The 14,149-nt window shown below is 43.9% G+C and overlaps 1 protein-coding gene across 1 annotated transcript in view; it reads right to left on the reverse strand.

Moving 5' to 3' along the window:
* Window positions 1–14,149, reverse strand: part of SYDE2 (synapse defective Rho GTPase homolog 2) — an 84,133-nt gene that overhangs the window by 14,621 nt on the left and 55,363 nt on the right. The window contains exon 5 of the mRNA XM_089684412.1: window positions 13,874–14,000. Within this exon, the coding sequence (XP_089540538.1) occupies window positions 13,874–14,000 (127 nt within the window). The remainder of the gene's footprint in view (window positions 1–13,873; window positions 14,001–14,149) is intronic.

Genomic DNA, 14,149 nt, shown 5'->3' on the forward strand with positions numbered 1-14,149 from the left:
GAAGTCAATGTGACGCGATTCTGCATTTTAGTCAATAGGACGCGATTTTGCAATATTTTTTTTTCTATCGGCAAACCCTATTTTCGGTGGCCGACACACCGGTGCATCACTAATATCGGTCACTTGTGGTTTAGCAATTGCAGCTTGTCCATGAATGTTTTGCTTATGGAGTTCCCTCTGCACAGTTTTTGTGGACATGGCTTTGGAAGACTGAGATTGAGCTCTGCAGTCACTTTTGCAGCAGTTGTTTTCTTATTCCGGGTCACAATCCTACGCAATGTCCTTTTGTCTCTTTCAGTCAGTTGGCCATGTTGACCGTGCTCATGCTTGTCAGATGACATTTTCCCGGGAACTATATATGCCGACATAATCTTTAATACTGTACCTCACGGCACGGCAAATACATTGCAAACTTCAGTCACAGTGGCGCCAGCTAAGCGGCACCAACAATTTGCCCTTTTTGAAGCTCAGTAAGCTCTGACATGACTCTGTATTACTAGCAACACATGCAGTGAATGACGAAAGGGAGTCTTCCCACCTGTTAACTAGGTGTCTCATCACACAGCGGAAGCAAAAGAATGTTACATCACTTCCACTTTCAACGCGAAACTTGTCATCACTGTCACAACTGCCAATCATGAGTGTTTCCATATTTTTGTCCAGCCCCTGTACATTACACCGAACACTTTAATATATGCACTGAGGAATAAAAAGTCTATAGTTCCTAATAAAATCTCATGGACAGCTCATTGAGAAAACAACGTGGAGTAACTTGAGACATTGATCTGAAGGGTAAAGTCTATTGGTCAGTTTTGTTTTGAAAGCAGAATTCCTCGACGGATTGCAGTGTGTTCCCACTGTCACGAAAATGGCTCGCAACTCCCTGGAGTATTTTACACAAGTATGCGACGGTGAAAAATTCTTCCACATGTCATGTTGTGACATGAGTAAAGAACTGAAGACAACACTGAGACCATGCTTGACCTCCCCATACAGTCTGCACTGGTATTATTCCAGCGATTGTCTTCTGAACTGAAAATACATCAGCAGGGAACCTCAGCTCCCTTGTCTTGTGCGATGACGGATCGCTCTGCACCAGACTACCCAGGCCCCGCTAACCTCTCCAAATAAGGAATCAGATTTTCAGACGCTACTGCAACTTTACCGTGGGAGAAGGAGGAGGGGGGAAATGTTGGATGAAAGAACCTGGATTCATTTAAAGGCATGTTTCACATTTCTTTGGCTCTATGTTTCACACAGGAAGATTTACTAGGCAAAAAATGTGCAAATTCCAAAGTCAGGAACATAGCTTACAAAAACAAAAAAAAACAAAAAACAGCAAATGCAAATCACAAAATTTACCACATAACCGACTATGACTGGGGCCACATTTTAAACCACCATAATTAATATTAAGAATTGAAATATGTATTCTGCATTGAAATACGCACAGCGTGCCACACTTCAAACTGAACTCCTGTTTTCCCTTCAGTCTCGCACAGCTGTACCGGCTCCTCAAATATACTGAACTTGCTTACTCTGATTTCACGGCGCACTGTGAGCTACAAGTAATCGCTCCACTTTATCCAGACCATATCCCCGGGTTACATCATATTAAACTGAACTTGAGGTAATGATTAAAAAAAAACCAAAAAAAAAAAAAACACATGTACAGTGGGGATCGAAAGTTTGGGCACCCCAGCTAAAAATTTGTATTAATGTGCATAAAGAAGCCAAGGAAAGATGGAAAAATCTCCAAAAGGCATCAAATTACAGATTAGACATTCTTATAATATGTCAACAAAAGTTAGATTTTATTTCCATCATTTACAATTTCAAAATAACAGAAAAACAGCTGGCAAAGGGGGCAGTGCATGCTATAAATTCTGCAGGGTGCCCAAGCCTTTGCAGACGCCATTTTTTTGTTTTCTGTGCATTGTGTGACAGACAGCCCAGAAATCTCAAAGAACTGGAAGACTTTTGTAAGGAAGAATGGGCAAAGATACCTCAAACAAGAATTGAAAGACTCTTGGCTGGCTACAAAAAGCGTTTACAAGCTGTGATACTTGCCAAAGGGGCAGTACAAGATATTAATTCTGCAGGGTGCCCAAACTTTTGCAGACGCCATTTTTTTGTTTTCTGTTATTTTGAAAGTGTAAATGATGGAAATAAAATCTAACTTTTGTTGACATATTATAAGAATGTCTAATCTGTAATTTGATGCCTTTTGGAGATTTTTCCATCTTTCCTTGGCTTCTTTATGCACATTAATACAAATTTTTAGCTGGGGTGCCCAAACTTTCGATCCCCACTGTATGTATTTAAAAAAAACAACACACATGCATGTATTATTAGAAAAAAACAAACACATGTAGGTATGTATTAAAAAAAAAAAAGCCATCAAATGCGTTTTTGTAATCCTCAGTACAGAACTGACAATGGAGCAGGAAGAGACAGGACTCTGAACCAATCAGGGATCCATGCCTTTGTACATTGTTCAGTATTTTGTTTCAGCATCTTAATTTTTCATTGGCCAAGCAAGTTCTTCACCAAGCTGTATTTCTAAATGGAGAGGTATAGTCAAAGCTATTTTGGCATTACTTCTCCTAGGGATCACGGGAGTGCAGTACGTCACTTAGCCAGTCCAGGCTCAGGAAAGATCCTAACTTTAAAGTCAGGATCCACGCAGAAGCCTGGGCCCGGGCAGCAAGTCGCTGAGAAGCTGAGCCAGCCTCTACCACCCCCTCCACAGCCCAGCGCTCCAGTGAGTGCAGGAGGAGCAGAGAGCCGGTGACCGACAGTTACTGGCTCACTGAAGGCTGAGAACAGAGCGATCAAATTCAAACTGCTAACACTGACGTACAAAGCGGTCTATAATTCTGCCCCAAACTACATCACCGACCTGATATCCATCTACCACCCAAAACGCACTCTCCACTCTTCACAAGACCTCCTTCTTTCTAGTTCCCCGATCTCCTCCTCCCATGCCCGCCTCCAGGACTTCTCCAGGGCATCACCCATCCTCTGGAACTCCCTACCCCAATCCATCAGACTATCACCCACTCTCCTCTCCTTTAGGCGCACCCTAAAAACCCACCTCTTTAGGGAAGCCTACCCCACCCCCTGCTGATTCCCAACCTCCTCCACTCTTCCTACCACTCCATCCCCCACAGCTTTTCCTCCCATACCACTATCCCCTCCCTCCAAGATTGTAGGCTACAAGGAGCAGGGCCCTCGAACCCCTCGTGTATTGTATTGTTATTGTACTCTCTCATGTATTGTCCCCCATTGTAATGTACAGCGCTGAGCGAACTGTTGGTGCTATATAAATACTGTATAATAATAATAATCAGTGGTGCTTGATTGCTCAGTTCTCAGTCTTAGAAGCGGCAGGGGACTGCAGCTGGGACTGGTGTAACAGCCATCCAGGCGAACATAATTTTTTGTTATTTATATTATTTTATATTCCCGCACTTTTCTTATTGGCCTAGTGAGGGCACGGCAGCCCATTCACTTGAATGGGCAGATGTGCCTGTGTTTCATGCAAGGAAAAGGTACATGCACCTTTTCCAAAACGCATCAGAGGGAAACCGCATGGTCTTTTTGATCATGCAGTTCGCACACCTGCAAATCGCACTGTGGGATGAGATGTGTGGGGGTGCCATTTAGAATGAAAACGTGATGCGGGTGTGAGAACAAGTGCGATTCCTGCACCCGCAGCCTACGTGTAGTGTGAACTAGTACAGGGGTGGACAAAAAAATGGAAACACCACATGATTTGCAAATGTGAATGTGAGCACGTTTCGCGTTAAAAGAGGAAGTGATATAACATTCTTTTGCTGCCACTGTGTGATGAGACACCTAGCTAACAGGTGGGCAGCTTCACTTTCGTCATTCACTGCGTGCATGCTAGTAATATGGAGTCATGTCAGAGCTTACTGAGCTTCAAAGAAAGCAAATTGTTGGGGGTCGCTTAGCTGGTGCCTCTGAGGCTGAAATTGCCAATTTATTTGCCGTGTCGTGAGGTACAGTATCAGAGGTTATGACTTTTTATGTTGCTGTAGGCCTCTTGGCAGCTTCCCAGACCAATTTTCTTCAATTTTATTTTCAGCAATTTTGGAGGAACTTCCAGTTCTGGGTAATGTCACTGTTGTTCCATATTTTCTCAATTTGTAATGACCATCTTCACCGAGTTGTACGGTACTATATATCTACTGCCTTGGAAATTTTTTTGCACCCATCTCCTGTCTGATACCATCCAACAATGAGATCTATTTGATGCTTTGCAAGCACCAGAAGAAGATTCCCAAGGCAAGATGTGCCATGCTGTTAGTCTCCCATCACAAAAGACTGAATACAGTCATCAAAAATCAAAATGTACATCAACAAAGTATTAGTTTAATGGTATGTATATTTATGCAACTACATTATTGTGACGTTTTTATGTGTATTGTTTCCCCTTTTAAAGATTTTACTTTGTTTTTTCATTGAATTGCAGACTAATAGGTCACATTCAGCCCTGGTTCACGCGGTGCGGAATTCTGCATCAGAATCGCACCCTGTTCATGAAAACCGCTGCGGGTGTGTATGTTAAAGTTAACAACACCCCGAAAGTGGTCAGCAAAACGTAGTGCGGTGTGCAGAATCGGATCGCAGAGGTGTGAATACCCATGCGATCCGATTCCAAAAAAAGGGTCCTGCAACTTTTTAGTGCGGATGCGGTGCGATTAGAGCCATACAAAATGTATGGCTCTGATTGCACCGCACACAAACCGCATGTGATTTGCACAGGATTGTGGTGCGGTTCCTGTGTGAATCACATGTGATATACCGCACCGCATATATGTGAACCCAGGCTAAAGGTGGAAAAAGTTCAAAAGGGATTTATCTTGGTCTGATTTCTTAAGTTAAAAATTGGGAATTCTTAAAAGGGGTGTGTAGACTTTTTATATTCACTATAAGTATAGGAGGTCTGTTTAGAAAAAGTCCAGCCGTTGTTATTATAACAAGAACAGTTTGCACAAAATTAACATTCACTGACAGCCAAGATGAGTGGACTGGAATGAGCATGTGTCAACAATGACGACTTCACTGTACTAGTCAGTGGAGGTACTGGATGCTGTTGAGTGAGCATGTGTACTGTGTGGCCATCGCATTCAAAATGACTGAGCAAGTAGAGCAATCTGCATCAAGCTTAAACATTCCTCTGTGGAAGGATTTTTCAGAAGGATTTTGGGGAACACGCAATGAATGGGGTGCAAATAAAAGTGTGGCACAAATGCTTCAAAGATTGTTGAGAATCTGTTGAAAGTGATCCATGTTATGAACAGCCTGCAACAAGTAGAACACCTGAGAATGCTGAACGTGTACGGGCTGTAATCAGCAAAGATTGGTAACTGACAGTGCAAGAACTAGAAGTTGATCCGAGGATTCCAAAAACTACTGTGTCTGAGGTGCGAGAACTAGAAGCTGATCCGGAGATTCCAAAAACGACTGTGTCTGAGGTGCGAGAACTGGAAGCTGATCCGGGGATTCCAAAATCTACAGTATCCGAGGTGAGGAAACTAGAAGCTGATCTGGGTATTCCAAAAACTACTGTGTCCGAGGTGAGGGAACTAGAAGCTGATCCGGGTATTCCAAAAACTACTGTGTCCAAGGTGCAAGAACTAGAAGCTGATCTGGGGATTCCAAAAACTACTGTTTCCGAGGTGTGAGAGCTAGAAGCTGATCTGAGGATTCCAAAAACTACTGTGTCCGAGGTGTGAGAGCTACAAGCTGATCTGAGGATTCCAAAAACTACTGTTTCCGAGGTGTGAGAACTAGAAGCTGATCTGAGGATTCCAAAAACTACTGTGTCCGAGGTGAGAGAACTAGAAGCTGATCTGGGGATTCCAAAAACTACTGTGTCCGAGGTGTGAGAACTAGAAGCTGATCTGAGGATTCCAAAAACTACTGCGCCCGAGGTGCGAGAACTAGAAGCTGATCTGAGGATCCCAAAAACTACTGCGTCCGAGGTGAGGGAACTAGAAGCTGATCTGGGGATTCCAAAAACTACTGTGTCCGAGGTGAGAGAACTAGAAGCTGATCTGGGGATTCCAAAAACTACTGTGTCCGAGGTGTGAGAACTAGAAGCTGATCTGGGGATTCCAAAAACTACTGTGTCCGAGGTGAGAGTAGTTTTTGGAATCCCCAGATCAGCTTCTAGTTCTCACACCTCGGACACAGTAGTTTTTGGAATCCCCAGATCAGCTTCTATTTCTGTGTCCAAGGTGTGAGAACTAGAAGCTGATCTGGGGATTCCAAAAACTACTGTGTCCCAGATTTTGACAAAAGATCTTGAATGGTTTGAGGTTCCAAGGTGCCTACTTTCAGGAGAACTGAAATGAGGCGTCATTGTCCTGTGTACAAAGTTTCTTGAATATTATTTAAGGGATATCTCTATTTTTCCATATACTGGATACTTTCTGGATAGACTAGATCGATTATCTCTCCTCATGCACACACGCACGCACCCTGAGATACTCCCAGACACACACACAATACATTCATATATAAAATCAGATACTTTGTAAACATTTACAGACAGCAGCAGGCACTTGTAAAGCTTTACAGCTCTGGAAGGACTATTTACAGGGCTTAGTGGACACTCCGTAAATCTTAATAGGCCGATGTGGTAACTGAGAGCATAAAACTGAACTCTTGAACATTTACACACACTGATTACCCTGTCCAAACCAGTTGTAAAGATCTAATTATTGCCTGTACCATAACTAGCAACAAACAGATTGAAGTATCACACATATCCAGAAGAAAATGGTCTGTGCTGTCCTCAGGATCCAAACACACATTTACAGCATCCACAATTGGGGGGGGGGACAAAAGGAGACCGATTCATAAAATCATTACAGACATTTAATCAGGATTACTATTTAATTATCAGCTCCTCCTAAACCTACACATTTGTGCAAACTGGCCTTTGACTAAGCAGTAGTACTTACACTGATCAGCCATAACTTTATGACCACCCAACTAAAATTGAGTAGTCCCCCTGTTGCCTTCAACAGAGCCCCAACCAGTCAAGGCATGGCCGCCACTAGACCTCTGAAGGTATGATGATGTGTCTGGCACCAAGCCGTCCATAACAGATCCTTTAAATCCTGTAAATTGAGATTGGATTGAGATCTGGGAAATTTGGAGGCCAAGTCAACACCTTGAATGTGTTGTGTTGCTCAAACCATTCATTGTCCAAACATTGTCCTACTGAAAGAGGCCAATGCCATTAGGTACAGCAGTGTAGTATAAATAATTACCATTTTAAACATGGTTTTCATAATTTTTTACATCTCTTGCTGCTATACTCCGTATTCCATCCTCTTTGAGTCACTTTGGGGTTTATTTACTAAAGCTGGAGAGTCCAAAATCAGACTCCCTTCTGCATAGAAACCAATCAGCTTCCAGGTTTCATTGCCAAAGCTTCATTGAACAAGCTGAGGTTAGAAGCTGATTGGTTTCTATGCAGAAGGGAGTCTGATTTTGGACTCTCCAGCTTTAGTAAATAAACCCCTTTCTGTCTACATGCACTCGCTGTAGGAAAGTTGCAGATCATTGCTTTGGACCACCTTCCAGCTACAACAAGGGACCATGCCTACATGATTTTTTTCAGCAAAACCACTTGTAGACTTCACCAGGGGCTCATGTGACGGGATGACAACACAGGACTACAGCTTAAAGACTTTCACCTTCATGACCAAATCACCAGGCATTATTTAAATAAAAGCTGCAGATATAAGAAGATTGAAAACTTCTTTTGAAATTCAGGAAATACTTTAAAGCTTATATAAGATTTGGGAGATTAAGCGTTAGATCTACTTAAATGGTGCACTTGAAGATTACATGACAGTTGAAAAGTTCAAGGCAGACACCCATACATGAGGGTCCAGATTATCAATCGACTGCATCGCCTAAGGTTTACAACACAACGGCGGGTCCTCCGACACCCTCAAGACTGTTTAGCAGACAACACTCTCCTCGGCAGCTGCATTGTCACTCTGAGCCGAGCACATCTCAGTTTTATTGCTAGAAGAAAAGCCTGTGTGTGCGTGTGTTGGGGCCGGCAGCTGCCAAGAAATAAAATTACAAACAGGAAGTCAATCTATCAAAGGCCTCTATTTCGTTAGCTGGAGGTACGATTGCCAAGCTAGAACGGCTAATCCCCAAAAGCATGACAGAAATACCATCTGTGTTTGCTCTAAAACAAAGGAAGGCTTGTTGCTGAAAGTCAATGTGGTCTCTGGAGCAAATTGTGAGCCATCACCACAAAAGGGAGCCTTCGCAGGAAGAATTCTCCTTCTCAGAACGCAACTTTCAATGCAGGCAGGAACAAATGCACAATCCGAGCCTGAAAAGTTGGCTTAATTGTGGCTCCTGGAAGGGAGCATTTTATGCCTTGTGTTCCAATACAGTGACACCACCGACACGCGTACAATATACAAGCCCAGGGACGGGAGAAGGTAAACATGCCGAGAAATGCAGGAGAACAGCAGCTAGGACATCTTTTGTGTTCCTTTGGTCTTCACATTGCGAATGAACGTGGAAGAGGGCTAGCTAACTAAAGAAGAAGGGGAATCTTGGGAAAAAGAGTCCAACAAAAGTGAAGAGGCGAGAAATGGAGAAGGAAGCTGAGAAATTATTTAATGTAAAGGAATGCTACTGTCAAACTTTAATGAACGTCTATCATACAGAAAGTAGAAAATATGACTAGGTCTATAGCTTCCCCGTGTTTTTTTTTTTTTTTATAGACAAGGCAGCTAGACCCTGCAAGTACTTACCTATCTCCTGGAGTAGAGTCTCTTAGAATTCTGCAAGATGAAACATTCACTGAGCCTAGGTTCACACTACAGCGGTGTGGTAAATCCCATGTTATTCACAAGATGAAACATTCACTGAGCCTAGGTTCACACTACAGCAGTGTGGTAAATCCCATGTTATTCACAAGATGAAACATTCACTGAGCCTAGGTTCACACTACAGCAGTGTGGTAAATCCCATGTTATTCACAAGATGAAACATTCACTGAGCCTAGGTTCACACTACAGCGGTGTGGTAAATCCCATGTTATTCGCAAAGGAACCGCACCGCATTCCTGTACAAATCACACGCGATTTATATGCCACCCCCCTCTGTCATTCCCTCCACTGGCTTCCGATTGCCCAACGCATTAAATTCAAACTACTAACACAGACATACAAAGCCATTCATAACGCTGCCCCAAATTACCTCACCGACCGGATACCCAAATACCACCCTACCCGTACTCTTCGCTCCTCACAAGACCTCCTACTTTCTAGCTCCCTGGTCTCCTCCTCCCACGCCCGACTGCAGGACTTCTCCAGGACTTCCCCCATCCTCTGGAACTCTCTACCCCAATCCATCAGACTGTCACCTACCCTCCTCACCTTCAGGCGCACCCTGAAAACCCATCTCTTCAGGGAAGCCTACCCCGCCCTCACCTAACAGCCGATCTCCTCCACTCCTCCTACTACTCCATCCCATACAGCAACTTCCTCCTGTACCACTATCCCCTCCCTCCTAGATTGTAAGCTCGAAACAGCAGGGCCCTCGAACCCCTTGTGTATTGTTTTGTTACTGTATTGTCTCATGTACTGTCCCCCATTATAATGTACAGCGCTGAGCAAACCTTTTGGCGCTATATAAATACTGTATAATAATAATAATAATAATAATAATATATGCGTTGCAATTGGAGCCATGCAATTTGTATGGCTCTATTCGCACCGCATCCGCACCAAAAACGTGCAGGACCCTTTTTTGGTCCACACTAGAATCAGATCGCATGGGTATTCACACCTATATGATCCAATTCTGCACATCGCACCGCGTTTTGCGGACTGATGTCGGGGTGTTATTAACTTAACATACACACCCGCATTGGTTTGTACGAACGGGGTGCGAATGTGATGCGGTGCGGAATTCGCACTGAAAACGCTGCGAATTCCACACCACATCAGTGTGAACCAGGGCTTATACTCCTTCATGAATCTGTGTGAGGCAGAGGCATTAACAGAGAGCTCAGGCAACGGCAGCCAGTCAGTGATTCTGCCCTACAAAGAGCTGCAGTAAAGATGGAGATGTGAGGAAAGCTGGACTCCAGGAAACCATGATCCAGCAGATAGGAACAAGACCCTTCAAATATCTAGATTTAAAATGGAGCTGGAGAATGAATTCTTGAGGCTGCTTTAATCTGGCCATAGATGGATCGAAATTCAGCCGGGTTAGAAGTGACCCACCGAATTTAGATCCATCTATGGCTGTTCCCATTTGAGAAGAATCGATCTAAAGATAGACTCAAACAGGAGTGTAGGTACATTTTTGTTCAGTCAGTCCTACAGAGCTGATCAGCGTATTCTGACAGTGGAGAAGTCCCCGCTGTCAGGATACAATAGTGCAACATGGAGGATTCTCCCCATTAAAGTCACTTGTATGGATGGGGGAATCCATTTGTTTTTTTTTTGATGAGCCTGATCAAAAAGACAATCCAACTATGGCCAGCTTTACAGTCTACCTGTATTGATGCTCTTACAAATAACCACTGTATAGGGTGAAGGAACCTACTCTGATGACTTCTACGTCTTTGGCAACTCCAGCAGCAAAATCACCCCGCCATAATCTTGTCTGTGTTCCCAGTTATCACTTTTGCCACAAAAGAGGTGTTGCAATGCTTTATTTCTCCATAGATTGAAATTCAAAGCTCGTCAAGCAGAGTAGAAACCTCCTTGTAATGGTACAGGGATCACTAGAGTCTCAGTCTGCACACGATCACCTTCCCTTTGCTTGCCCGCCACTCCATCTGACTCCCCGAATGGAAGACACATACCAAGAACATCTAAATATGGGGGGGCATGTGATTCACTTTCTTATCCCCCGTGTGACAAAAGCTAGTGTATAGCAATTGATTGCTCAGATTCCAAGAGCTGTCATATGGGGGAAGGTTGAGAGCTCCCAGTCCTGTGTAAACGTCGAGTCAAAACAGGGCTTCCTTTCTTCACTTCCACAGCTAAAATGAGTAGCAGGTGAAGGGGAGAAAAGAATAAGTGGCTTTGAGGGGCCAGGGGCATTCATGTGAAACCTGCATGGACAAGGCAAAATTTCACTTTTAGCTGAGACAGCAGGATTTATTCACACTTTTTTTTTTTTTTAGAAAATATTAAAGTCCACTTTCAAGCAAATGTTATAATCCCTTCACACCCAATTACAATAAACCTTTCAGGACTGAAGCACTGTAGTCCAGGCTGGCCATCAACAGGTCAATATGCTGCCCCTCGTCGTGACATCATAACGCTTTTGCAGTCTTCTGGAGCCTGAGAAGACCCCATCACTGTCCCCTCCCTCCTAGATTGTAAGCTCGAAAGAGCAGGGCCCTCAATCCCCTCATGTTTTGCATTGTATTGGTATTGTTCTGTCACATGATCTGTCCCCCTTTGTAATGTACAGCGCTGAGCGAACTATTGGCGCTTTATAAATACTGTATAATAATAATAATCACTGGCCAGCCAAAGTAAAGTGTCTATGTCACCCAGGCAGAGATGCGGGCACCTAAAGAAGGACCCCCTCACTTTGCAACCCAGAAAAGAGAAGACTTGGAACCCACCATGTCACATATTCAGGTCTTGGAGCCAGTGTCTACGGGCTTTGGACTTGTGTCAGTGGAATCAGTTTCACATCAGTTCATTAACAGGTACATGTGACTCTCTGTCTCTTTCTATCCTGCACTTTTCCTGCTTCAAACAGGTTTTGCATTACCATAGACTTGTAATGGAGCGAAAACCCAAATAGAACCTCTTCAACAGTGGCCCCTAAACCCACCAATTACGTAAAGGGGATGGGAGGGTTATATTGCCTATATTTTAGACACTGGCAACCTGCGAGTATCCAGGGCTATCTTTAATGCTTTGACTTGTAGTCCCTCCACAGCTGAGGCTACTTGCGGCTAGGTGAGGCTACTTGCGGCTAGGTGAGGCTACTTGTGGCTAGGTGAGGCTACTTGTGGCCTCGTGTTGTTCATACAGGGAACGCAGTATAACAGTGCCAAATAAAGCGGTAATTACTTTCCTAGATGAACAATACAGAGTGTCATTCTTCCTCTTCTCAATTCCTCCTCCAGTGACTTTTACCGTGCTAATCCCTCCACAAAGGAATATTGTAGGAATTGGGAGATGCCCTTTGCCCTCAGCTAATCCTCCAGCAAGTTAGCTGCTAAATTAGCTCTGTTCCAGGCCCCGGTTATTTTTTCTAGCATTAAGCTGCTCGGACCCTCGCTGCCAGGCTGCCGCATTCTCCTCTACGCAGAACAAATTTAGACAGCAAGCAAAAAGCGCCATCCACTTCATTAATTCCTCATTTTTCAGAGCCAGTGAACTGTTAAGTGTATGACATGCTTTACTTGGAATCAAATTCACATGGATGAGGGCAGACATGATGCAACGGGACAACTATGAGCCCCATAACCAGCAGAGGACCTGTTTATTAATTCTCACACACCAGGAGTAGGAAGAATTACACTTGTAAAGCTGATATACATCATCCACTTGAACTTGGCTTGATGTACTTTGTTAAGTGTATTTACAGCTGACATATAAAACACACTCATTGCCTAATGCTTGTCAAAAACAAACAAGGCAAAATGTGAAAAAATGCCCAAATAAGAACATTTCTGCTAGATCACACTGCATTTTTCACTCTTCTAAAATGCTCTTCATCCCCCAAAATACATTATTTTCAGTTAGCCTTATGCAAACAATTGGGCTGAGCACCTTAATACAGAACTATAGTCACTTTGGGACCCGCAATGTGACGTCTCTGAGCTCCCCGGTCATTCTCTGACATCTTCAGGCGGCTGGCTTCTGGGTTTCAATTTCAGGGGGGGATGATGTCACTCCCAAGCATGTGTGGGAGTTCAATCGGATTCGGCATTGCCAAATTTGTACAGTGAGCTGCACATGCGTGGCTCACTGTACAAGGGCGGGTGGGCGGACAGGCAAGCAAGTATCTATAATGCAGAAGAGACAAAGCAGGTCTCCTCTGTATTAAAATTCCTGCCTGTTAGCCCATCCTTAATTCTGGCTTAAAAGAGAAGTATGAGTTTTGTTTTTTTCCCAAATCATACTTACCTAGGTGGATGCAGTATCCGTCCAATGCTGCATCTGTCCCCTGCCGGCTAGCGTGGCAGAACTTAGAGATCACATAATCGCTGATTGCCGAGTTCTCACCACCGCGGTAAGCAGACTGTCACTGCTGTCTGCTCTGCTCCCCCCATGCTTACTGGAGCACCGGGCTGTAGAGGGGGAGGGAGTGGCTGGCTCAGGCTCTCAGCGGCACGCTGAGAGGCTAAGCTAGGTGCTGTTCCAGACTCTGGGGTGGATCCCGACTTTGAAGTCGGGATCTTTCCCCAGCCTGGGCTGACTGAGTGACATCAGTCAACAGCTGACTTCAGTCCGCTGTCAGCTGAAAATGGGTCACAGGAGTGCAGAATGAACTGCACTCCTGAAATCCACAGGAGAAGGACAGCCAAAAGAGCCTCTTTGGAGTAATCTTAGCTACACCCTTTAAAGTGATTACTACAAGGCCAAGGGGTAATGCGAGGATGGGGGAGCTGTTCTAGCAAAGCCCAGCATATGACCAGAATAAACATATCAGGTTGTTAACACAATCTCGGAAGATGTCCTGCCAGATTAATTTTATAGCAAAAGGTAATAAAACCAACATTATCTCCTAAGCAATAACCACTATGCTTGTTTAGCTATATCACACGCAATATAATCAAACAATCGTGCAGGATGTTGGCTGGCATGAATACCTGTTATCACGTTGATGTCTGGGTACTCGTTCTCACAAAGCTCCACAGCTTTACTATCCCTCTCAAATGCCTCTCTCAGTTCTTTCTTCACCGCTGCTGATCCACAGAGCCGGTATAATCCTACGACCTAGTACACAAGACAGAAAACAGGAAAGATGAATGGACATTATCATACTACATGCTAATCGACACAGAATACCGCATATTCACACGTAACAATATTGATTCATGATATTTAAATCCCTCAGTTATCTCTACATACTGCACTTTGCAGAT

This window comes from Staurois parvus, unplaced genomic scaffold (genome assembly GCF_062004578.1).
Source record: "Staurois parvus isolate SC_StPar_1 unplaced genomic scaffold, SC_StPar_1.0 ptg000347l, whole genome shotgun sequence".
Classification (NCBI taxonomy): Eukaryota; Metazoa; Chordata; class Amphibia; order Anura; family Ranidae; genus Staurois; species Staurois parvus.